We start from the raw sequence: 27,642 nt of genomic DNA on the forward strand, positions 1-27,642 counted from the left end.
ATGTATACCTATAATATATAACACGAATACCACCATCTACTTTGAGACATGAGGATGAAGTCTCCAGTATTCTAGGTTAAAAAAGAATTAGTACCAGTCATTTGACACAAGTAGGTACGCCATACTGCGATCAGAGTTAGGTTTCGACTAATTAAATAAATAACACATAAGACGACAATAAACTCGTGCGAACTCTGTTGTCTGTGAGTGTTTTAATCAGCTGATATCATATTATAATGAACATTTTTGAGTTCAAAGAACTCGATTAACCCGGCGGTACCATGGGTACTTCCGATTTTTACTATTTCTTTGACGATTTTTACTATTTCGTGCGTTGAATTTAATTTACGGCCATAAATCTTTGGGAGGTTCAAGTTATCATCTCGTTATGACCTCGACCTACAATTGAGAGAGCCAAACAGAGCTTAAGAAAAGCGATATCGCAGGGACTATTCCACGAAAAAAAAAAGTTTTTTTGTATATGAGGTCAGCCTTATTTTTTAATACGAATATTATGTCACTGTAATAATAATATCATGCATAAATTGCGTAAAACATAACTCAAAGGTTGGACAAAGAATAGTTTGTTCGTAATGTGCAGGTATTATTTTATTCCGAAAGTATTTACTGGGAAAATATTATTTTCGTCGAATCGACTATTCTAATATCAACAGTTTCCTGCTTGATCTATCCTTTGTATCAACAACATGTATGATATATAATTTATAAAACTCTTTACATATAATGAGCTCGTCTGCGCGCATTTAGAATAGCCCCGTAAATTATTAAATATATAACCAGGACCATTTGACTAGACGAAACTGGTGTGCGTTATCGAGCACTAGACAAGGATCTTTTAGTACTGTAGCTGTGTGAAACACAAATTGAAAGGAAACAATATTGAGGATAGCATTTCAAAGGGGACACGCTAAAGTACATATTGTATGGTGAATGATGTAGGTTTTTTTGCCTACCTAAGCTGAGAGCCTTGAGAGGCTACATCAGCGTAGTCTTAACTAGTAGGTGAGCTCACGGGGCTCAAACCTGATGACGTTGGTAACACGAACCCTAGCAAGAGCCGTGCTTCGCAGAATCTACCACCGGATCCTAAACGCGACCCACTGAGAAGATCCGGCATGATGTAGGACATGTTGCAGGTGTACGCGGGTCGCGACACGCAGTTCCGGCTCGAGGAGCTGGAGGCGGGCGGCGAGTACGTGGTGCGCGTGTGTGCCGTGCGCGGCGGGCTGGCGGGCGCGTGGTCGGCGCCGGCGCGTCTACTCGTACCCGTGCCCGCAGCCGCGCCGCGCGTGCGCCGCCCCCGCCCCGCGCGCCCCCTACCCGCCCGCCACGCCGCGCTCCTGATGGCGACGGGCTTCCTAGTACTGGCAGTGCTGGTGGCCGTCCTGTTGCAGCGACTAGTGGAGCCGCGCGCCTGACCGCGACCCGCGACCGACTAACGAACGAATGTGAATGAATATGTCCCAGTTTCACGTGTGAGATGATTCCGTGCCGTTGGAGTTGCCGTTTTTCTACGAAGTTCGAGCCGAGCGGGAGCCTTGCGTTCTGTCGTTTTCCGTGTGTTCCGCACATTTTTCGTATTCTAGTCTGTGTCTGTAACTTGTTATTTCGTTTATCGTGACGGCTTAACCTATGTATGTATCGTTTTATTTTAATATATTTTATTGTTGTGACGTCGAACTATAACTTCTCGCTTTTAAAAAAAACATAGACGCACGGCTTAACCGGTCTTCTGGAAGTTATTTTTCGACAATCATATATATCTGTTGCCCGATTCGAACTTTTTATTATGAATTAGAAGCTAGTAAACGAGGTGCTCTATTTTTAAAGTTTCGTTGAGAGGGTCTTGGCCCCTCGCTCTGCAACGAGTTTCCAGTGTGTGTGCTGTGATCACTTCCTTATGCGAATGAGACTGATTTTACAAGTAAATATGTTTTGTTGATTAGAAATGAATGAGGATGCTCACGGAATACATTTTGTATGATAAACTGCCGTATTTGCTGCTCACACTCGGCCAGCGCGCCGCTAGACCATCGCTAGACCGTCGCCAGACCGTCACCAGACCGTCGCTAGACCGTCACCAGACCGTCACCAGACCGTCGCTAGACCGTCACCAGACCGTCGCCAGACCGCGGTGGGAGCGGCAAATGACCCCGAGCTGAACGCGGGACGCAGTGACACAATCCGATTTTATATACTCCGAATGCTTTTTTTGATTATATCGATGTACCTAATATATTGAATCGTCGGTAATTATGTTGTTTTTATTCATAGAACATGACATTTTATTGATGACATTATAAATTAGTTTAATATGTTTATTGATTTAGAGATTATGATTTTATAGGGAATGTTACCACCCGGTAAAAGTGAAGTGGGGTTTAGGTATTATGTTCCGACTATAGTAAAATATTAAGAAAAATAAAAAATAAAAAAAATGTAACGTTCATATCGGTGTTTGTTACTTTATTAACGTTTATTAGTAAAATTGTTAACCGATTTATAATAATATTATATTTCAATGAATTTCATAGTGTGTAGGCTAAAAATGAATTAAGTATCATTTATTCACACGATAGTATATTAACAATATGAGGTCTACGAAAAAAAATAATCATTAATGTTTCTTAGTCTTTATGGTTCGGTGTTGTTGCGTGAAAGTATCGTAAATAATCAATGACTGTGAGTATTATGATTGTCGTTTAGGCCCTTTACGTATGAATACTTTTAACTTGTGTAAACCAAATGCACAGTAGGTAAAGTGTATACATACATATATTTATTATTTATTTCGAATGAGATTACAGCGAGGCCCGCGCATCGAGTGTCTCGTAAATATATAATATTTACCTGTCCTGTGATTAGCTTTTATTATACTTTCGTAAAAAAAAAGAAAAAAAAAAGAGAAAAACTTTATTGATGTTGCCCGAAACATTCCCATGGTGCGTGTTTCATTTCGTTATTGTTTAAATAAACTTTATGGCCACGTTAGAACAATGAAACCGGTGAACGATGTAATTGAACTCGGCCCGTATCCCCCCCAGTGAGCGCAGCTTACTGTCCCCACAAAGAACTTATTTAATTTTCGATTTTTTTTTTTTTTTTAAATAATCGACGATGTGCAATTATTAAATTTTATTTATTCTTTATCGCTTAATATAATAATAATAATATTTATTTATTTTATAGAAATTATATAACGATATTTTAATGTCGTATAAAAAAAAAATTATATATATAAAGGAATCGATGTTCCTAAATAAGTTTTTAAACGTGTACAATATGTTTTTAACTGATCGCAGAGCTAAATTGTATAACTACAGTAAAGCATTCCAACTTTATTCCACTTGTAAATAGGCCTAATGGATTTCTTACTTGTTTTTTTTTTATGTACATCTCGCTTTTTATAACGAATTGTAAATAAAACTGGATGTTCATCGCGATGAGCTTCGTGCAATTGATGCGTTTAAATAGGTGTTCAACTTGTATGCCAATTTAAACTCCGCGCTGAGACTAAAAGTTGGTTTTTCTTTTTAATTTTAATTAATGAAATCTAGTAATTAACGGGGATTACATCTCATATTGTATTTGTGTTTGATTAAGTAACGTATAACGAAATGTATATGTTTATAATAATATAATATTTGATGATGTTATGTATACAATTTATTAAACATGAATATATCAATAAAACTATATTTTGTGTACGTACAAATTTTTCATTTTCTTTTTCCAAAAAAAAAAAAACTTCGATTCGTTTATTAAGAGACAGTAATTTAAATAAGCGGTAATACAAAATTGTAAGATGTAAAAAATGGCGAGCTTAACTCAACAATTGAGTTATCTACCACCTAACCGTTCTTAAAGAAGGAAAGCTTTACATGTGTGGGTAGATGAATACAATGTATAAGTGAGTATGTAACGTATAAGTAAGTAATGTATAAATAAAATTCTATAACAATAACGGAATGTTAAAACGAAACAAACAAAATAACCAGTTCGTATTTGAGTAAAACGCAGATAGAACTGGAGGTCGTTAGAGAATGATCTCGAAGTATCTAGTTATCGTTCGATCTAGTGATATGAGCGTACGTTAAAACTACCTATGTAAGTGGTTGCTTATGGTCGCACGGTACTCTGCGACACAGCTGTTCTTGAAGTCGTATGATCAGAAAATAACAGTCACATATCTCCGACGTGGCAGCCCTGCATGTGACGCAGCGCGGAAGCTCAGTCTCAACTCGTTGAAAACTGAGTAACACTGGCACTTGCTAGCTAATATCCCAGTGCGGACAAAATACGGAGCGTCTAATGATACCTACCCTCTCATAAAATAATAGTTGACGTTTGACAAAAACTTGAAAGTTCCGATTAACATTTGGATCATTAATCTACATAGTAATGACAATCGTTCGGTGTAAGATTTTCGATACACAATGTAATTAAAGATGGACTTAATCTTAACCTTAAAAAATTATAAATAAAATAAAAAGCAAAGACAAATATTTTCATCACAACGACAACTATATAGTTTCGACGCAGAATAACAAAATTGTCCTATTTTGTTGGTCATAAGTTTTTAACGCTCACCCCTAAATTAAATCATGATTACAACAATGAGAACCTAATTCTACTATTTTACGCAAAAATCCTTCCCATACATACGGATTCGTGAGTATTTTTTAATCTTTATCTTGTAGCTTTAAACAAATATTTAGGGAATTTAATTACGTTTAATTAATTAAATTTAAATTCTTAAAAGTAATCCCATCTGTAATTTAATAAATACATCATTAACAAATATAACTTGAAAAGCTAAAATTATCATCGATTTAAACTTGAAGCTTGTAATATTAAGCCTATGGAGGGTAGAGGTAAGGAGAACCATCTGTGTGTAAAAAAGTGTTCGTTAAAATCTGCTAAATAAGGGTGGCGCTACAGTAGCAACCGGGTAAATTTAAAAAAAGGCGCTGATAGTTATTAGAATAAGATAGAGAAATAAAAAAGGACGAAAGAACTGTAAGCACCACAAAATCACAAAAAGTATTTTATTTAAAGCTGATAAGAAAATGCAATCGATGTCTCCACGTTTTAACACAGCAATCATTTTAAGTTATATTGATGAAATTACTTTGAACTACGTAAACATGTGAGGTCTTGTATATTACACTGTCACTAACTACTCTAGTCATTAAATATATTAAATTAACTAACTCAGGATACTCCAATCAGTTAACGACTGCTCAATTCATATCATACCCTGTGCCTATGCTAGCGCCATTCTGGAGAATTTTTGAACTGTTATTTAGTGCTGAAAGTGGGACACTTTTTCAAGTTTCTCCCATATGAGACGGTTCTCCTTACCTCTACCCTCCATAATTAAGCCACAAATCGAGTTCCGCACTCATTGGCTACTGTTCCCATAGACACAACAATTTAAGTATTGAAAAATGGGTTTTAAATTTCAATTATTTTAGTATAAGGGAATATATGCCTGTTCCACGCAAGTATTACGTTCCAGTTCTGTCAGTTCTGCGCACTTTATAGGACTAGATTAATTTGTACTGTGAGTTATTCACTCCACATTCAAAAATACAATCGAAAAACTCACGCGTTCGCCTACAACAACAACAATTGACTAAATTGCACACACGATTATTTACTAAAAACATTATTATAAAATTACTTAAGTCGGAGGGAATAATTGGCAGGACTTGATATTTTTGCTGTAAACTTCGGTAAAGTTGTTGATATAACTGTTTTCTTTCGTTGATATGTTGTCTATGCAACCTTTTAAATTGTTCGGAAACATTTTTTTGGCCATAGGATTCTCTTCAGTAACGCCACCTGAAAACAAAATACTTTATTGCCAAGGTTTTTTTTTAAATAGCGTATAAGTATCGTAAAACTACTGATCCGCCCCGTATTCATACGCAGTAATCACATATTTATAATACTTTTCTAAACTTCTAATAGGAAACTTAAATAAATGGTTCTACCTTCAAAAGTAGCCCCGTATAATTTCAACACATAATTAATTGATCCTCTTAGGAGTGAAATATTCAAAAGCACCGATATGTGTACGTGCACATTTATTTCGAACCAGAATCCAATAGTCCTTCATAACTATCCTGATCAGAATCCAATAGTCTTTCAAATTAAAGTTACTATCCTGTGTCATTTCTGTAGGTACTCCTGACAATGTATAATATGCAAAATTTCATTGGATGCGTTGTCAATATGAGATAGCGTGACAAAGTCTTTCGCAGATGGCATTAGACTGGGTTTAAAAAAATTTTTTCATTTTACTCTTGTCCGTGTATAGGTACTTAATACAAAAATGATAAACAAAGATATCTTACCAATAAACAATTCTGTATCTTTTTCATGGTTTAAAATCCCTGGCTCTACAAAATACGCTTGCGTTTCATCAACTGTAACAGTTATATTCTCTCTTCTCATTTTGAGGATTATTGTGTGCCATTCTCCGTCAGCGAGGAAGCCGACGTGCGGAATCGATTTTGAAAAAAATGTTGGCGAATTTTGTACAATAGCCGAGTCACATGTCCCTAACTGGAGAGAGTAGGTGAGCTTGAGGTAGCCCTTTTCGAGTCCTAAACCGATATAGTCCGAATCCTGTAAAGGTAATGTTTGGAAACATATATTATTTCAAACTTTTTTTAATTTGAATACCACTGATAATGGCTATTTCTGCCGCGTTCCTACAATGGGTTTGAAGGGTGATTCTGACAGACTTCGTGTTTTAAAATAGGAATTTGAACTCCTTTGCCTGTTTACATTGAAACAAGTTTTTTTTTTTTCAATTTAAATCGAATCATATATATCTAATAGTGAAATGCCACGGAGAATATAAATTTTTAATTTACCGTTACGGCCCAAAGCAGAAGTCCGTCGTATTCGGCCGTAGTGAAATTCAGTGAGACGTGGTCAGGTCTAGTGTAGCCAGAGAATAGTCTTTGTTCGTTGTCTCGCCGAGTCAGTTGTCGAGACAGGGATATCAGTGAGGTGCCATCGAACTGCGGTATGGATATGTTGATTTCTATATAAAAAAAGAAAGAAAAGAAAAACGCTCAACGACAAAACATACTAGGAATATTCAATTATTTAATAAATCTTTACTACGGCTTTCGCGAGTCGTAGATCTAATATAACTACTTATACGGTTCGATCTTGCGCCATTATATTAATGCCGATGCTTCATAAAGTAGTTTTAGTTTTAGGACCCTCAAGCACCGGTCACCGTCCTCGTCGATTTCGTCAATTACGACGAAGAGTTCGACGAGCGAACTAACCTATAGACATAGCCCATTGAGTTTCTCGCCGGATCTTCTCAGTGGGTCGCGATTCCGATCCTCTGGTAGATTCTGCGAAGCATTGTTCTTGCTATGGGTAGTGTTGGTAAATTCTCTCAGATTGAACGCGTGAGCTTACCTACCGGTCTACGCGTTGCTAGAATATCCCCTATGTTTTCAGTGAATAGGTAGGGAAAAAAATGACGCATGCTATGCGTCCCGCGCTTTCGGACGATCAATAAGATTAATTTTTCTTTTTTAAATTAGTGACTATGTATTGAATCTTTTATCTTTTTAAATTATAATTCTAATGCATAATAAACATCAACCTTTTTCCATTAAAAGATATAATTTATTCAGGTAATCTAACAAAAATTATAGTCTAGCCGTCGAAACTACATTAAAAAGTGCTACCTACACATTAATCCTTTTTTTTTTAAGTAATGTAGGATTGGTAAGAATGGAACGTATGAAAAGAGTATGAAACAGAGCGTTAAGATGTGAGTGGGAGAAAACGGAAAGAAAGGGAAAGGGAATGACAGAGAATAGGAAGATGTCGAAAACGGTTAAAAAATGAGCAAAGCGTAAGTAATAAAAATGTTAATTAATTTTTAATTATTACTATAACAGAACATTTTGGAACAGTGGAAGTTTTATTTTACACGCTGCGATCTTTATTCTACAGTAATGACAACTTTTTGTTTCTAACGTCTAGATTTATGCTTAGCATGTTAAATGAAAAGACCAAATTAATCTCTGTAAATGATAAACGATGATACAAGTTGAAGAATGATTATTTTTTAATAAAAACGGAAAATTAAGTAAACAGAAAGAAATAGGTAATACGAACAGACAATGTCAAAAATCCAAGAATAAAAAAAACTACATCAGCTATCAAAATAGCAAAGAGGTCCGCAACAGCATGTATTTTTAGCGAATGTATTTGGATTTTATTTCCCTGAAGTCTCTGTTTCGCCAGTCTGGCTCTTAACGGCTACCTTAGAGCCGAAGGTTTGGTAAGGAGATGTCGGACTCACTGTGGTGGCAGGCGGCGTGCACGCAGTCGGAGCGCGGCGCCGCGTGACGTCGGCAGCGCGCACCCCCGCGCTCCACCACGCACCCCCCCGGACACGCCTCGGCGCCGCACGCGGTGCCGTCGCAGTCCAACACGTTCTGAGCAGCTGTGTTATGAGGGTAGTTCATAGACATTTTTGGATTTAAATACAAAAACGTATTCCCGTTTCCCTCAAACGATAATGGATATTAGAGGCAAATAAATTTATTAGATTTTATATTGAATTAAAGTTTTTATATATTACTGGTGGTAGGATCTCTTGTGAGTCCGCACGGGTAGGTACCATCACCCCGCCTATTTCTGCCATGAAGCAGTAATGCGTTTCGGTTTGAAGGGTGCCGTAGCCGTTGTAACTATACTGAGACCTTATAATAATAATAATAATAAATAATAAAAATCATTTATTGCCTTTCACATCACAGAAAATAAAATGAAATACAAATAAAGAAAAGAAAATAAAAAGAGAAAAAGGCAAAAGGAGGTGGCTCAGCTATTGCTGTTCGAGGTTGATAAATCGAACAGCGCTGATTTTCAGTCACCCCCGTTTCCCCTTGGTTCTTAGCGGGAATGAAGGATAATTACGTGTGTACATACTTAGAAAATGGTATAAATTAGTAAATCTAGTAAATTATAAAAATTTAAGAAAAAAAAACAAAACAAAAATCAAATTAAATTGTGAACCCGAATACATACATATATAACATAATAAGCACACAGTAACAACACCCCGTAGGCAGCCCACAACGAAACAACAAATAAAATAAAATAAAGCACGATAATACTATTACTAATACTGGCAAGCAGCACAACATTTACACTTGTACATTAAAAATAAATTAAAAATAACTTTAATAAAAGGAAGTTTTCACAAGCAAGGATAAACTAGTTCCTATAAATACTATAAATTAAATTAGTTTTTGTGAATCCAATAGAAATGATTTTAAACGATTAGAACTTATATCTCAAGGTGGGTGGCGCATTTACGTTGTAGATGTAATATGGGCTCCAGTAACCATTTAACACCAGGTGGGCTATGAGCTCGTCCACCCACCTGAGCAATACAAAATAAAAAATATATTTGTTACTCGCGGCTTTTTCCCGCGTGGTCAAGAAAAGTTAATTTTTTTTTTCTAAATACAACAAAACAGTTTCACGTGAGAATCAGATTTTTTTTCGGGATAAACCCGTGTCACTCTCTTGACCCATCACTTAAGTCATTGCAATCCGTTGCTTTAACGTGAAAGAAAGATAAACAAAGACATCAACAAACAAACACAGTTTCACATTTAGAATGTTCTGATAATTTCCAAACAAATGTCACGAGTAAAAAAAAAAATTTTTTTATTTTTGGTGTGAGCATTCCTGCCGAACTCTTTTCTAGATTTGATACAAATACTATACAACTACTTTTAAAATATATTCTTCAAAATTTAGGGCTTTAGTTCATAACTATTTCATAGAAAGCGTAGTTTTTAGAAAAGAAAGATTTGAAGGTTTAGTATTACAAAGAAAGGTTAGTATTACTTACACTCTAGCTCGATACGAAGCAATCGTTGTTAACAAAATTAAAATAGACTTACCTCTAATATTATGCTGTTCTAAGTGTAACAAAACGTTGTTGACGTGAAAATTTCTTATACAACCAGTAAACGCCTCGAGTGGACCGGACATGGTTTCGAATGGTAATGTAGACAGATCCCTAGCTCCTCCTGGAAATATTTAAACGGTATTTGTATGGGTCGTTCCATTCAAAAGTTTAGTTCTGACAGAAACGATCCTATCTCTAAACGACTGATTTGCTGAAAAAAATGCCGAAAATCATATTTTGAAAATTTTGTATCAAACTTTACCTCTTTGAATCTTACTTCGAGTATAAGTGGTAGGACGTGAGACGAGTGTGGAGAGGTGATGCACGTGTTGTTTCTGCCGTGAAGCATTAATTAGCTCTAGTTTGAGGGGTGGGGTAGCCGTTACACTGTCAAAATGAGTCTTAGAACTTATGTCTCAGGGAGGGTGGCGGCATTCACTTTGTTGATGTCTATGGGCTCTGGTAACCGGTATGTAAGCCGTGAGCTCGTAGCTAACTACTCTGTACGTTTTAACATATTGTCTCTGACAAAATTTTACGAGGAAAACATTCACGCTTCTTTACTTAATCGTTTAACGAAAATACAAAAAACAAGCATCTATTATCATCTAAACAAATAACTATACAATTATAAAAAAAGTCTCGTAAGTAATAAAACGGGATTTCCTTGTATCATAAGATACAAATATTGGCGCCCATCGTGGGGCACGAACTCACGCACCTGAGATTAAGAGTCTCATGGTCTACCGACGGACCGTCCCCCGTCAAAGCAATAAACAAAATCTACATGTTTCAACATCAGTGTTTCCCAACTATTTTTGTATCATGCACTGTAATAAAAAAATTGATTTGTTCACTTAAGAAACATAAATGATAAGTTTTAGGAAGTATTCACTATGAAATTGTTATCAGAACCCAGTAATAATATTTCAAAACAAATAATAAAAAACTGAAATTAAAATTCAATATAATTTTTATACAGATTTTCTATACAAATTTAGTGCAATTGTCCCCCTTAATTATCAAATTGCGCCTTGCGGGGCGTGGGCCCCACGTTGGGAAACACCGCTCTACATTATTCTATGTCTTGAGATAAATTTCTATCGCGTTACAAAAAACCAACCTAATAATATGGTGGCGTTGGCCATCGTGTGGGGGTAGGCGTGAGCCAACATCGCCTCGGTACTGAGAGTTCCGTCCACCCACACGTACAGGCGGCTGCCGTACCGGCCGGCCTTCACGCTGTGCCACTGGGACATGGTCAGGACCGCGCCGCTACGGACCAGCGAGGTTAGGCCCGACACGCGATCTGATGGTGTAACTCATTGTTAGCCGATTCCGGATCAACAATACGTAGGTATATGGTCCTCGCAAAAACGCAGATTAAACATGATAGACCTAATTAAATAATGTGTTATTTATTTTACTGTATATTAAGAATCATTGAAAGAAAGTGTGTTATTCCAAGACACGTAATCTCAGCCCATTCGAGCCGCGGCTACTGTTCCTAATCAATTATTCGTTGGATCCCTATATCGCTCCTAAGCATTGGCTTTACATGTAGTGGAAGCTCATTGTGAGCATAAATGAGTTGGATCGTTGTATGTGTAGTCTGTATTTTTGTTGTTTACTTAATGCATCCGTAAAGGAATCATTAATGTCGAGTTTTTAAACTCATCTTTCAAACGTAGCATACGTTGTAAAGTACAGTTGCCTGCAAAAGTGGATGGATAGTACAAACTATAACTAACGCCATCTGTTATTAATAGGCTAGTACTAAACAGTGGTACTATTACTGTATTGGAGACTAATGTAATATGGTATTGCTCACAAATGACATAACTGTCGACATGTCATGAATGCGATGTTTACTATTATTATTTGTGATATTTATTTTAGATATCATGTTTCCTGTTAGTAGGTGTAAATTACTTAAAGATTACTGTTATTTTTATTAATCAATGCCATCTAGTTTTATTTTCAGTAACTTGGATTCAAGTGTTTGCTGAATTTTGGAACTTAAGGTTTCCATGCAATTCTTTTGTTAGTGAGACCTTGAGGCGACGGAAAGCGTCTCCCTAATTGAAAAAAAGAAAAAAAAAACTCACCAGTCCAACGGTACTCCAGCAGTCCCCCTTGTAAAGACAAGGCCGTAAAGAAATGCGGTGTATTCGCAAATACCACCAGGCCTCGTTCTCGGTTCGGTTTGATTTCCACCTCCAGCGACACGCTGACACTCGTCAATGCACGAGGATACAGTTTGACGTACGACCTCACACCCGTGAATAGGACGTCTGTCGGGTATAAATCTGTAATGAAGAAAATTATTTGCACTAAGTAGGTAGTTCAAAACAGAACTGGGCGTATTGATAAGAAAGAGGTAGTGTGTGAGAGAGACAGTAAATGAAGTGAAACTTCTTTTTCGATGTGTAGTGTTGTGATTTTTTTCATTTTTCATCCTTCACATTGCTCTTGTAATAGGGAATGCTGTGTATAAGAGATGCGACATCTTCAACGTTTATATTATATATTTTTGTGTTGTCCAGCTGGAGCACTGGGTATGAATACTCCAGAGGGTCCCACAAACAAGTTCGAAAAGGAATGGTAGCGAGCGAGGTGCGGACGTATTCTCGTGTGTATGCTTCGGTGGTTGCGGGTGAACTGTCGGCGCCAGTAAAGGCGCACGCGCGGCTTGCCAAAAGGAAAGCCGTTCGGTCGCTACTCTTTGAGTCGCGCCGGGAGCCGACAACGAGAGTCCCTGATTGGTCGCGGCGCGCGATCAGACGCGGCTGCCGATGCGGCAGGCGTTAGGGTTGCTATATACTCCCCCTCTAGTCCTGGAGAACGCCCTCGCTCCTGGACTAGGACATCAACAGCCTTAGATGGGCGTCCACGTTTCCTCTTAGGAATCACAGGTTTGGGTAAGGAGTCTTTATTACCGTGGTAACAGGTAAGGTCTTGAGTATGGTATTTCCCTAATATAACATCAGGCGGTTTCTTCGAAGGATTCAAACAGTAAGGAGGTACTGAAATTGGTGCATGCTCACCTGTTTCGATGCGATGCTCAGCAAACGGTGTTGGACCTCCCCCTGCTCTGAAGATGTGTGCGTGCCTGTCCAGTACGTCAGCGAGCGCTTGCCGCTCAGCTGGCGTAAGGTGAGTACCTTCGTCATCCCTAAGGATGTCTGTAGCGGCGCAGGAAACTTTGCGCGACTTAGGTTCGAAACACAGATTATACTTTACCATCGCATCATCACTGAAGAACCAAACCTCTTCTTTGAAGTCGATTACTACTCCAGCTGCGGTAATAAAATCTATTCCTAATAACGTTTCATTATTGGTGGATTCAGGAAATATGAGGAATGGAGTGGAAATAATTGTCGTCTCTAGGCGTACATCGAGTGTGGTGGTAAAAACGTCCATAATGCGCACCACACCGTCGGCAAGTCTGACTCGTTGAGAGGAAACGCGGAGAGGATGGTTGTTCTGCTGGAGGAGAGCATATAGCGTATGACCCGCGATGCAGTGTTTTGCAGCTGTGTCTATTAAAGCGGTGCCGTCAAAACCCAGTATATTTATGTTGAAAATCGGCCGTACGTCACGACCAATAGGGGGTCCCGTAAGATCATCATCTCCGCCGCAACCATAAAAACAATCAAATCCCATTACATCACGCTTATTCCCATATTTCGGAAAATTCGGGTTTATCCCGTTTTTATCACAATAATTTTCAACTAATGGTGTACAAATATTACTGTCGCCCGGACATCTTTGATGAACAAAATTTGAATCCTCTGCGACCGCGCAGGTTACTGTTTGACATTGCCAGTTTGCATTGGCATTGCAGCAAGGATGTCCGTCGACACTAGGAAACATATCCAAATTATCATTTTTACGTCCGGCAACCAAAGAGTTAACATTTTCAGTTGTGGCGGCTGAAGGGTTAACATGAGTAATGTTTTCGCTCGGACTATTATTATTTATGCGATCGTCGCTCGATCGATTACATGTTATGCATTTCGTGTTGCATGCAGTGATATTGTGGTTCTTTTCTCGAGAAGAACCTTGGCGATCAATACGAGCTCGATCGGCATTATCACTGTTATCAGTAACCTTAAACCGCGAACGATTTGAATTATGGGCAGCAAAATTATAATTTTGTGGAATTCGCCGCTGTTTATACTGTGTGTAGGTATCAGTGCATGCATCACTATTTGGCAAAATAGGTATACAAGTTTCATGCACTAAATTAGAACTATGAATACGGTCTTTTACTGATTTGTCGTTTTCAAATTTAAAACACTCTTTTGAATCGACACAATAAAATGACTGATCACTTTTAACTTCACTTTCACTAGATTTGGAGTGAGTTTTATTTTTAAATAAGTTAGTATGAGATTGATCACCTTGTTTTGAATCTAACTTACGACACTGGTTCTTCTCGTGACCGAAGAAATGGCAATACGAACATTTCGGGCGTCGCTTCCTTTCGACGGAGTCAAATACACGCGGCGGCTGCGTCGCGGGCTCGTGGCCGGGGGCGGCGCCGCTCGGAGCGCACGCGGCCGTGCGCGCTGCGGTTGCTGGCGGAGGGCGGGTGCGTCCGGTGCCGGTCGTCGACTCGTATGGTTTTCTTGCTAATTCTCCCGTCGGTCTTGAGGCATCGTGCTCGTAGCGAAGTTCGTCCGTCGCGTCTTCAATTTGGCGCGCTCTTTGCAGGAGCACGTCGAATGAACTTACTTCGTCGCGGCGAAGTCTCTCCCGTACGCGGCGGCTGAGGAGTCCGTAGATCATGTCCAGCTGGACTTTCTCGCTCAGGTCGCCGGCAGGTAGCTTCGCGAGAAGAGCGCGCGTCGCAGCGATGAATCGGTCCGTTCTTTCGTCGTTTTGTTGACCTCGTTTGAATAGTTGAGCGTATATACGGTGTGGAGGTCTGCGATCACCGAAAGCGTCTCGTAGGGCTGATACGGCATCGCACCACGAAGATATGGAGGACTTCACACCCAGCCACCAGACGGCGGCGTCGCCGCACAACAGCATCGACAATCCCCGGACGGCGTTCTCATCCGAGATGTCGGAGCAATCGCGATAGGCCTCGGCCGCATCCAGGAAGGCATCAAGCGACTCACCTGCAGTCCCACTAAAGCGCGCGGTACATCGGGCGAAGTTCGCGTGTGCATGTGATGCGGGCACTGGTGTTGATGTGTTGTGCCGTATCGTTTCAAATAATGATTTCAAAACCTCTGTTTGGCTCCGCTGTAGTGCCTCTACTATTGTTGACACGTGCTCGCTGGAGAAGGTGGCTTCGGCGGGGGCCACGTGGCTGTCGCCGGATCCGTTGTGGTGATTGGAGCGCGAGGCGTCACCGGCGCCGATTTCGCAGGCGGGAGACGCGCTCGTAGATGCTTCTCGAAAAGGCTCGTAGATTGTGCGCGAGGCGTCGCCGGCGCCATTTTCTTGGGCGGCGGACGCGCTCGGGGAGACCGATCGCGGGACGCGGACAGACGACGGGTCCGTTGCATCTTCATCCCTGCGATTTCGGCTAGCACGGTTATCACTTCGAGTGTTCACCATGATCATGAGTTCACAATTTTATTTGCAAAACCGGTACGATTCGTCGACTCACCGCTAGATTTTCCTTACCACGTTGAGGCGCCAGTTTTGTGTTGTCCAGCTGGAGCACTGGGTATGAATACTCCAGAGGGTCCCACAAACAAGTTCGAAAAGGAATGGTAGCGAGCGAGGTGCGGACGTATTCTCGTGTGTATGCTTCGGTGGTTGCGGGTGAACTGTCGGCGCCAGTAAAGGCGCACGCGCGGCTTGCCAAAAGGAAAGCCGTTCGGTCGCTACTCTTTGATTCGCGCCGGGAGCCGACAACGAGAGTCCCTGATTGGTCGCGGCGCGCGATCAGACGCGGCTGCCGATGCGGCAGGCGTTAGGGTTGCTATAATATATTTTAAATTATAAATAGAAAAATAAAATTAAAGTATTGTTTATTCGCATTAAAATAAAGTTTAGCGCAGTAAAACTATAGCACAAACTGAGTTGCTCTATAAAGAGAAACAACATTTAAAGCTATTGCTTCACTAGTTTTATGTTTTTTATATTTCAATATTAAAAAGACCATTTATGTCACCTGCATAACATATTATAACCTCTTTTAAGATTTATGTCATAAATCATATAGAGGTTACATATCTAAATATGTTTTAAAATACTTCATTAAAATATTGGATGCTACTCGTTGCTAACGCTCGCGCTGGCCTGTAACAGATATACTACGCGCATTCGTTCGAGTGACACGCATTCACTCTCGCTCTGTCTCTTTCTAGTATGGGAGCGTTAAACGTTTAACGCAACTTTGTACGAAGTTTTATAAGCATTAGAAGTTTCACTTCAAAAACTCGCACTAAGCACATTGGTCGTTAAATACCTTGATCGCAGTTAACTCCAGCTTTTCCGTAAGGGCAGTCGCAGTGAGCGCGGTCGTCAGCCGTCACGACACACCGCCCCCGACACTTGGTGACGAGACGGTCGCAAGGGTTGCGGGCACTAGAGCAAGTAGCACCGTACGAGCCTTCGTTGCAGATACATCTGTTTCAATTAGGAAGATATTTGAAATGGTCAATATTAAAACCGTTACAAACGTTTAATAATCAGTACGTGGTAAAGATAGGAAAATATCTAGATAAGATTTACAGATTGGCGAAGTTTTCCGTTAAACGAAGACATGGTTAAAATTATTTTGCCGGTGTTTTCTGGCGTTCATGAACATAGGCTATGACAATTCAATGTCTTGTGTGTATTACGTCTTTGTGGTTATAAACTGATATAAAGACTAAACTCCATTGTCCAAAATTGTCCATAACTTTACAACTTTAAATATCGAATATGTTATTAAATCTTCTTCTAAGCAACTTTTTTAAATTAATGAATAAAATCCTCCCTTATTACCCATAGGTTGCAGGCGAATGTATGCAGACCCCCCTAGGAGAGTTACAGGACTTGGCGGTACACTGCGCGACCCCACACTGTCCCACGCCGCGGCCCCCCGCCACCCCACCGCCCGCCGCCTGGCCCCCCACGTCCCAAATACAGCCCCGCCAGCCGTTGTGCAACGGTAAGTCGTGCGGGAGGTCTCTGAAGCCTTCAGACGGATGGCCCCCTGAACGAAAAGCTAGTCGTTTAGATACCAACATATAACTGGTGTTAAATCATGGAATGTTTGAATTAACATTTGTCGTGAATCTACCACGACAAATATTAGTCACAGCTAAAGTTTTAGGAAGCGATTTCAGTGAATTATTATAATCTTCATTTTAGTCAGTACTGTTCACGAGACTGTCTAAAGCTGATTGAGATATTTTTCCTAGTCGTGATGTTACTCGTAGGTAATATCTTTGAGCACCTGATCGGTACAGTTGATCTGTGTGCGAGTTTTTTAACGTTCTCGATAGCGTAAAAGTTAACTCAAATTTGTATTTTTAAGTGTAACTTTTTTTGCATGTAATCTGTAGTAACGTACCGATATAAAGATACGGCAGCAGAGTCATCTTGTCGTGCGAGGCGGGCGCGTTCCCGGTGGCGTTGAGTCTGGCGTCCACGGAGAGTCCGGCGGCGCGGCCCCGGCGCCACGCCCGCACCGCGTGCCCGCCGCGCCGGGGGGTCAGCGCGCGGGACGTGAACACGCGACGCGCACCTTACACACACACCCAACTCGTTTCAAAGAAAACTATAGCAAACGTTTGTCTATTCTAGTTCTCTTCGCCGACGACACGACTATCTACTAGTCGTGTACGTAGAAGTCGTTAGTTAATCTATAGGCGACTCCAGACCGCAGCGACCACAATGAGACAGTGGTTCTGAAAATTCTGAATATTGATATTATAGTAACTATATGGAAATTGTGTACTATTTGGTTTCCCAAATAAATAAATAAATAAATTAGGGCACGCCTAGTGTATTGATTGTCGCAATTACCAAATGTGAATAGTATCGAGGGGTGAAAGGCTATTTGGTTTTAGCGATATTTTTGAAACTTTACAGGAGAGCCATTTAAAGTTTGAAATTTAGAAAAAATATTATTAAAAAAAATCTTCAGCCATTTGAGTGGCATAAATATAATTGATGTTCAATGAAAATCATCGAACTGTTGATGCTAATACCAAATAAAACCCAGCTTTAAATACAAAAATAAATTTCGCTTAAGGTAAATAGTCTTTCACTCCTCAGTATAATCTAATATTATATAATCTTGTCAACTGGAAATATTTGAGAAAGACTAATCTAAGTTAGAAGTCATTAATTTATACAAACTAAGACTTACCGTTTCCCATGTTCCAAGACAGCATAATATACCCTTTAACAAAAGTCAAGGCCAGATGTTGACTTTTCGAATCGTGCTTGCCGTTCTGCCCTACAAAAGCTAATAAAGCTATTTGGTCCATATCGGGCGTTTGAAAGCGTAGCCGAAGGTCGAATCGGTCCGAATTCATAGCGGCCGGAGACAATGGGTACACGAGGTACGAGGAGACGCCCGAACTGATCGGAGCTAGGGACGGCCGAGTTATTGCTACATCTGAAACGATTTTGTAACTTTTTTTTTTCTACCTAAAGTAGTGGCCTTGAGAAGCTATGTCAGCGTAACCGAACTATAGGTGAGCTCATGGGGTCAAACCTGACGACTTTGCTAACACTAAACCTAGAAAATGTAATGTAAATTGTAAATATCTATCGATTCCAGTGACCACCTAACACCAGGTGGGCTGTGAGCTCGTCCACCTATCTAAGCAATAAAAATTTTTTAGCAAGAGCTGTGCTTCGCAGAATCTACCACTGGATCGGAAACGCGACCTACTGAGAAGATCCGGCGGCAAACTCAGTGGCCCGTGTCTGTAGGTTTTTGTACTGAAACTTACTTAGAATTTCCGAACGACTTTTACGATGAAGGAATTATAATGGTGCAATTAAATTATGGGTAGTCCGTAATGTGTGCGGCCGCCCGGCTTACCTTTCTCGTGTAGTCATGCGTTTCGGATTGAGGTCGGGACAGACGTAACACAATACAATTGAGATATCGACCTCATGTCTCAAGGTGGGCGGTTCCATTCCTTATACTGCGTCAATTTACATCCATCTGTGCAGTCAGCCCGTATGTTCATATTTAGAAAAGAAAAAAAAAGCTAGGTATGCGATAACTTAATTAAATAAAAAACAGTAAACTTCCATAATGACTCTCCTTGATATCAATTAGCTATGATGGAATAGTAGAATACAACAATAACTTTGACTGCCCTAAACGTATTATTTAAGATATAAAATTTGAACAACAACATTCGAAGTATCCTCTGTCTAGTGAGCAACACCCTCAGGGGATCTCTCTTTCCTTATAACAATACATGAAGGTAATCAGCACATGCACTTTTTTTATTGCCCTTGTAGGCAGACGAGCATACGGCCCACCTGATGGTGAGTGGTAACCGTCGCCCATGGACTTCAGCAATGCCAGGGGCACGGCCAAGCCGCTGCCTACTGCTTAATACTCTCCACAAGCCTCGTTTGAAGAAGGGCATATCGGGAAACACCGTGGAGGGAAGCTCATTCCATAGCCGAATGGTACGTGGCAAAAAAGACCTCTGGAAACGCACTGTGGATGACCGCAGTGGCTCCAGGTAGTAAGGATGAACTCTACTCCGGTGGCGGGCGGTGCGATGGTAAAAACGAGATGCCGGTATCATCTCGAACAATTCCTCAGAGCACTTACTGTATTCGCAGAAGATTCCATGTTTCCCGTAAGGACAGAGACAGAGGAAGCCGCTGCCGGGGTGTCGGACGCAGCTGCCTCCAGCTTGACATGGATTGTTCTCGCAAACGGAAATATCGCACTGATCGCCAAGCCAACTGAATAAAGATAATTCAATTAATATTTTTTAAGCGTTCTTTTACCGGAATTTTCTAGGTAGCTCTAATAGCTTATCGCCTACTTTGAGTCAGGAGGTTCAAGTAGCAGTAACATAGAAATACTCTTCGAACTTGAAACCGTTAGAGCTAGTCGGCAAACACAGTCATGACGGTGAAATTCGTCCGGGTACGCAATATGTTCAAACGCCATGAATTATAGAGAATCGAAGTGGTTTAATATTCGTAAAAAAAAATCTGTCTTGTAATTTACAAGACATAGCTAAACAGAGCTCCAGTACATGTGATATTATTTGGAGAATATAATCTGTATATAACATGTTACATAATCTGTGTTATTCGGTTAAATTATCTGTGGTATTGAATTTTGGTGTTTATCTAAACAGCTAAGAATAAAATAATTTGTGGTGTACTTTACCTCAGAGATGTTTAAAATGTAACAAAAATTAACATTTATTTAGTGATTTTGAACTATTAATCAGTAATCATTTCGAGAAAAAAAACCTAATTTGTTTTTTTAATTCGCTGTTCGGTACGTATTAAGTACGATAAATAAAATAAAAATGGCGGTTTCGATTTATTACCTACTATTACTGCATAGCACTTTTGTTTTTATTTTAAAACGAGGGGTAATTACCCGTTAGCACACGAACAAGTGTAGCCCCCTTCCACTGAAGACTCTTCTTTGCAAGAGCCGCCGTTGAGGCAAGGCGACGAGAGGCAAGACAGCGATACGCATTCTTTGACGTCAGCGCCATCATACGCCGCACTGAATACGTCACGGCTCTCGCCATTTACCTTACAAACATATTATAAGCTAGAATTATGAAAAGCAAATTTAAACTGTAAAACATAATATTCTTTCAAAGCACTGTATAAGGAGCATTATTTATTAAATACAATTAGCTGTTTATATTTGAGTTAGGGTAAAATTACTATTTGGTGTACTCAGAAAATGCCGGGGTTGGTGGTACCTTTTTTTTTTTTTTTTTTAACGCTGGGGAATCCATTTACGGATACCCGGTCGAGGGGGGTAACGGACCGGGTTATGTCGGACTCCGGCGCCTCCTGAGAGGAAGAAGGGGAGAAGAGAAGAGCCGAGGTCCTTCACCTCCCCCAATTTCTCACAGGAGACTACGCCTTGAAAAAGGCGCGCGAAGCACTTGCCCCGCAGAACGACTACCGACTAAACCCCATCGAGCCCCACCACTCCGACTCCACGAAACCCACGGTACCGCACAGTGCGCGCCGAAGGCTCGCCGTCGCCGGTACCCATCCTGTTAATAGGACGGCACTCCATCCCCGGGAAATTCCCGCAGGACGTCGTCTCGGAGACACACCGTGAGCGGTGCACAGGAGCCACCTTGCGCCGCCTCACCACCGGAGGGGTTGGTGGTACCTACTCGTGCAGACAAAACAGCAAATGACCAGTAAAGATCGATCCCCTAGTAAAATGTCTTCCACTAATATATGAATTTTAATGCGTAATTAATTAATTGTGGTTTCGGAAACGCATGCAACGCACACACGCAAACGGAATTGATGACTGAAACCCCATAAAATTACCATTAAATCCTTGATGCATCCCATGAACGGCTTCGTTTCCGAGTCTCGGATTTCAGGTGAATTTCCTAAATGTAGAGTTGCGTTTTGATGTAGAGTCGAAATGTTCGCGACCTGTCCCCCGCTCATTGCCACCGTATCGTTGAGACGTAATGTCGCATTACAGTGCTGCTCTTTGAGGTATAAATCCAATCTAAGATGTTACATGAAAGAAAAGGCCAAGTTATATTAAATAATTTTTTTTTATGATTTTCGTGAAATGTGGCGACGGTATTTCTTATTTAGGTTCATAGATAAATAGATTTTTAGTTTGAGAATGTTACAAATCTTAATTATAAAAAAATATATTTCAACATAAATGTCAAGAACAACAACCTATAAAACCCTGATTTTATATAGGACATTTAAAAAAAATGTGTGTTGTGTTACCTCGTCTCAATTTTCATAGGAAATCCATTGTTGACGTACGTCTTTAGTTCACTCAGCAGCATGGTTTGATAGCCGCAGGAGAATTTAAATTTGAGTAATCCCGAATTTATGTACAGCTGCATGTAAACCCCGTTGGCAATGTCAACGGACATGACCTGCCCGTCCTTTATTAAAGTCCTAGCGCTGAAAGCGATCCTGAACGAGGTGCTGTTGCGTATCTTGTGAGCGACGTACGAGCTGCCACCGAAAGCGGCCGAAACAATTGAGATCGTGTCCTCGCAAAATTTCCCGGAATTTTTGAAATTGCAGTGGCACTAAAACGTCGACAGATAAGCATTCATGTAAATTAGTTTAATTAAAAAGAAACTAAAATATGACAAAAAGGATGAAAAGGTAAAGGGGGTTGCACAGGAAATGAGCTCGTCCACACATCTAAGCAATAAAAAAATTAAAAAAATAATCATAAGATTCATTGTCATAGGAGTTATAAATAATAAAAAAAAAACTAAAACTATTTACGGACAATTTCACCTGGATATTATTAGTATTTAATAAATATGTAATTTGAAATGACGTATCTCAACTTTATTTATATTCGTTGCAAATATGTTTTTTGGAAAAAAAAAATTAAGTAATGTCCGGGTTCGAAGTTGAATCGAAGTACCTTGAATGAAAGGCATACACGGCACTGTTGAGATGCAAGTATGAACGTTCAGACTATATTGACATTGCCAACACATTTATAGATTGATATGGCGGTTATAATTCATTTTGAAGTAAAGGATGGGACGCCCGTTGCATTCGTACTGAGCGATGCGACTGTGCTGATGTTCAAAGACCTTTATGCACTAATAACTTAACATAAATATGGTGACGAGTTTATTCGTCGATATTGAAAAAAAAAATCCACCTCATAATGTATATAGCATATGAAAATGAACTCTAATGTAAAGGAATAGTCCAATAAACGATATTAAGATAAGTAACAAGATCCAAAAAAAAAAGAACTCACTCGAAATCCATGCGGAGTATTAACGCAAGTACCGCGATCGTTACACACCGAATCAGAGCATTCCGAAAGCGCAGTAGTTTGAGAAACGCTTTCAGAAGTTGTTTCCATTGATTCAGTACTAGTGCTGAATACGATGGGTGTTGGCAATTCTGTGGTCGCATGCTCCGTGGGAGTATCTGTGAACATTTTCTCTGTAGTTACATCTGTCTTTGGCGTGGACGTTGTCTCTGCTGTTAAGTCCTTCAAACTTGTTTGTTCTTCAGTCCAAGCTGTAGTCTCTGTCGTCGGAAGAGCTATCACTGTGCTTCCTCTACTCGTAGAGATATAAGCCGGAGTCATTTCTGTTGGAAAAGTCATTTCGAATGACATGTTCCTTGTTGTGGTTTCTTGGCAACTGTCAACGGCCACTGAGGTCGTTTCGATCTTTGAATCATCTATCTCTAAAGTCGGCTTAGTCTCTTCGCGATCAAAACTCTCAGTGACATAATTTGTGGTTAGACCAACAGTAGTAGTTTCACGATCTACGTTCGTTGAACTGTATAGATCAGTTCCAGTTACGGCATCCGTTGTTGGATTTGTTATAAAAACACTAGACGTTTGATATTCCCCCGTTGTAGCAGTCCATGATTTCGTTACCAATGTACCAAAGGAGATATTGTTATTTTCTGTTGTAAATTCTTCTTTTATTATTGATGTTAAAATGGATTGTGTAACTTCGGGTGTTGGCGTTGGACTTACATAGTCACAATCTTTAGTATTGTTGTCAAGGATTAGGCATTCGCACAGAGTTCCAGTTAGCCTGGGCGGACACGAGCATGTAAAGTTATCGATACCATCTATGCAAGTTCCTCCATTCATACATCTAGAAAACGAGATTTTTGTTACGATAAGTGCTATTATACATATGTTTAATTAAAGAACATGAGTTCTAAATACAAGATATTAACTTAAGTTTAAATGGTAATCTATACTCAATATTATAATTATAAAGAGGAAAGATTTCTTTGTTTGTTTGTATTGAATAGGCTCCGAAACTACTGAACCGATTTGTAAAATTCTTTCACTATTTGAAAGCTATACTAATACCGAGTGACGTAGGCTATAATCTTTTTTGAAAAAAATTAGGGATCCTTAATAAAACTCCAATAATGTAACCCAAGGTGTAAAAAAATTACCTAAAATATTCTTTACATCGCGTGTCCTGCGAGAACTATTGATGATAGAATAAAATAATATACTACGACTTTGTAGAACACATTATTATGTACAAAACGTGTCGCGACAGCATATGTCTAACTATTATGGTTATGCCGCAATAAGTGTTCTTTTCTTTAAAAAAGAAGTTCTTTTATTTAAAAAAATAAAACAACGTCAAATATCGTTGAAGTTTTTGTTAAACACCCGAGCGGAGCCGGAGCGGGCCGCTAGTATTTCATATTAGTCTAGATATTTTTCTAATTTAATAGTTTTTGTAACCCGCCAGCGAAAATGGATCGGTCCACCGTAATAGCCCGTCCATTTAGCTCTGAGGCGAATTTCACCTTTCGGTATTTGAATAAGCTGCGGTCACTGACAAATGTTGATTAATTAAAGATGTAAATTAAAATGCGTTTAGCGATCAAAAAGCGCTCTCAAAGGAAATAGGGTTTTATTGATTAGCTCTATTTACCTAGGTCCTAATAAGCATTCGTCATATTGCAGCTCACAACGTTCCCCGTGGTAGTCCGGGACGCAATAGCACACTCGAATGCCGTCTTCGACAACACACAATGCGTCATTGCTGCATGAATTTTCATCACAGAATTCTATTTGTACCTCGCAACTTTTTCCCGTGTATCCTGAGTGAAGATAAAATTTCATTAACAAAATAGCAAAAAATCTAAACTACTATATATAATCGAAGTTTAATATTAACAACATACTTTTTTGTAAAGTCTCTAGTAAATGTGAAAACGTTTTGTATTCCGAAAACTTCGATGATTGTAATTGGTTCGATATGTCTACGGATATGACGACGTGAATGCCGTTACCTTGAGACATGAGGTCAAAATATTGTATTGTACAGCGGCTGTCCCACATCTAAAACCGGAATACATGACTGGTAAAAATAGACGGGATGGTGCTACATACCCGTATGGGCCCAATATAACCTGCCAGTAAGATCACACAACTAGAAAAGATACTATATTGTATTATAGATAGATATTATACTGTATTATATTAAATAGATATTATAGGTATAATAAGTAATAGAAGATATTATTTCGTACCATAAGTACAAGCGCACATGTAGTCGTCATGAACATCAATACATACTCCGCCATTCTGACAAGGATTAGATTGGCACTCGTCGATTTGTTCATCACATTTAGCGCCCGCCCATCCTGCATTTCATTAGGCAACGTGTGAAGAAGACGTATGACATATTATTTATTGTCACATATCTTGCAAATTGATGCAATAAAGTGTGAAAAATGAAAATACAGTCAAAATCTGTTATAACGACATCGAAGGGACTGCTCATATTCAGTCGTAAAAACCGATAGTCGTAACAACCGGTGATGCTTAATGTATATCGTGCAAGTACAAATAAATCGATAGGGAATTATTGGAAAAATATATTTACATAATACGCGATTTTTCTTCAATATTAATTTGTTTTCTTTTTCTTTGCGACATTTTGAAAGTTTCACGAATAACTTCACAAAGTTTTGGTGCGTCTTGTGTATAGATAAGTAACAAACTAACTGAAGAGATATGAAGAAGCGGGCTTTGACTCTACCGCATGCACGTGTTTTGTTTCTAAGAATTAGAAAACTAAATCCTATTGTTTTCTTTCCTGATTTTAATAGCCATTGAAGACAAATGTGGATACCTATTCAAATTGTTTACAATACAGCTTAGCCGGTCGTTCTAACAGATCTAATTCTCCGAAATATTAGTTAAATGTGGTCGTTTTATGAGGTATGTCGTTATTACCAATGTCGTAGAAAGCAATATTTTTAATAAGGCGGTCATATGGCATTCAGCCGGGACCTTTGTTTTTGGTTATTATAACCGGCATGTTGTATTAAACGATGTCGTAGTAAACGGTTTTGACTGTAGATTCCATGAAAAACGAAGAACAACTACTACTAAGAACAACTAATTAAAATAAACTTTAAGTGATCTTTAATTTTCTTTTTTTATTGGTTAGATGAGTGGACGTGCTCACAGCGCACCTGGTGTTAAGTGGTTACTGGAGCCCATAGACATCTACAACGTAAATGCCGCCACCCACCTTAAGATATGAGTTCTAAGGTCTTAGTAGATTTATAACGGCTGCCCCACCCTTCAAACCGAAACGCATTACTGCTTCACGGCAGAAATAGGCTGGGTGGTGGTACTTACCCGTCCGGACTCACAAGATGTCCTGCCACCAGTAAAATATTTCGGTAGTATTTTTAACGTCGATTTTTTTATTCAATGGATGCGCTTAGTCAGAAAAGCATTTTTTATTAATGAAATGTACATATGTGTATTTTTTAATCAAGTCGATTTACCGGATGAGCATTTGCAATAGAATTTATAGCCGGGTCCCTCGATACACTCGGCGCCGTTGTAACAGCGGACTTCAGTGGAGTTGCACATGGCAACGTCCAGTTCACAGTACTCCCCTGAGAATCCGGGCACGCACGAGCACATGTATCCGTTAGTTAGGTCGATGCACGTGCCATTGTTCAGGCAAGGATTTGATTCGCACTCGTTGACGTTGGTCTCACAATTGTCACCTGTGAATTTATGGAATGGCTTATACATATATTTAATTTGCTCGACTGTATCGGCTTTAGCTTTTTTTAATTTACGTGTTTCTTCATTGCTCCTTGAAAAGGGGAAGATCGATGAAGACATTACTACTGTTGCATGTATGGACTCCAATAGCTACGTGGGCTGTGAACTCGTCTACAAATATACATATGACAGTTATCAGCATCCTCATCAACTAATAGATCTCCACTGCTGGACAAACTAATGGCCAATTCGTTTTTCGACTGTTGTATTATGGTCATATATTTCCTAATCATAAGCATATCGCAACAATATGATTAGTAAGAAACTAATTTAAATATAAATTAACTAATCATTCATGAATTAAAGTCGAAAACGTGCAGAATGTAATTAGAACCCTACCATACATTGTCTTTGTAATTAACTTAAATTTGTAATCGACTTATTTGATAGATCCTTTTAAGTTGAATGCTTCATTAAGCTAAGCCAAATTAAAGTTCGTTAACGTTTCCTCACCTGTTCAAATAGACAATAACAAATAAATGTATAATAAAAAGGTCGGAATATAGGATTAGCATCAAGAATACAGCCATTTTGAAACCAAAGACTGTGTATATCAATTGTTTTATGCTTTCGCAGCTACCTGGCTACATTCTTATCACGATTGTTAGTTCTAATGAAATATCCAAATTTTTCGACGTTAATACAAGTGCCATAATAATGTATCAATCAAATATACAATAATTTTCGTTCACTATGAAAACTGTGCAGTATTCGACACATTGGTAATAATATTATAATGATAATAAAAACGCTATGTCAAACGTTAAATTAGTTTTAATTATGTTTACGACTCAAGAAAACCGAAAAAATACTACAATTCTGATACATAACGTAATAAGAGTTGGTTGAAATAAGAACTGGAATAGCTGAATTTGTTATCATCATCGTCGCA

The 27,642-nt window shown here is 39.3% G+C and overlaps 2 protein-coding genes and 1 long non-coding RNA gene across 4 annotated transcripts in view; 2 read left to right on the top strand and 1 right to left on the bottom strand.

Moving 5' to 3' along the window:
- LOC101744329 (fibronectin type-III domain-containing protein 3a) overlaps positions 1-3,728 on the top strand; it is a 49,489-nt gene extending 45,761 nt beyond the window's left edge. For both annotated transcript variants that reach the window (XM_004929166.5, XM_012692922.4), the window contains one exon: positions 1,158-3,728. In XM_004929166.5, the coding sequence (XP_004929223.1) occupies positions 1,158-1,439 (282 nt within the window). In that variant the 3' untranslated portion in view covers positions 1,440-3,728. The remainder of the gene's footprint in view (positions 1-1,157) is intronic.
- On the bottom strand, positions 3,142-27,548 carry LOC101740975 (protein eyes shut). Its single transcript, XM_062668105.1, has 19 exons — positions 26,462-27,548; positions 25,190-25,303; positions 24,589-24,757; positions 22,920-23,781; positions 21,908-22,221; positions 21,482-21,671; positions 20,553-20,713; positions 19,761-19,897; positions 18,324-18,575; positions 17,523-17,696; positions 16,952-17,162; positions 16,431-16,591; positions 12,106-12,306; positions 11,121-11,306; positions 9,990-10,118; positions 8,372-8,515; positions 6,909-7,081; positions 6,384-6,657; positions 3,142-5,868 (listed from the first exon to the last, which is right to left on the bottom strand). Exons 1-19 carry the CDS (start codon positions 26,808-26,810, stop codon positions 5,708-5,710), a joined length of 4,362 nt encoding a protein of 1,453 aa, XP_062524089.1. The 5' UTR covers positions 26,811-27,548; the 3' UTR covers positions 3,142-5,707.
- LOC134198746 (uncharacterized) lies at positions 6,713-25,183 on the top strand. Its single transcript, XR_009972913.1, has 5 exons — positions 6,713-7,063; positions 16,958-17,117; positions 17,515-18,654; positions 19,772-20,447; positions 24,621-25,183. It is a non-coding gene; the product is annotated as an uncharacterized LOC134198746 (long non-coding RNA).
- Positions 27,549-27,642: the final 94 nt, after the last annotated feature.

The sequence above is a fragment of the Bombyx mori genome, chromosome 4, assembly GCF_030269925.1.
Source record: "Bombyx mori chromosome 4, ASM3026992v2".
NCBI lineage: Eukaryota > Metazoa > Arthropoda > Insecta > Lepidoptera > Bombycidae > Bombyx > Bombyx mori.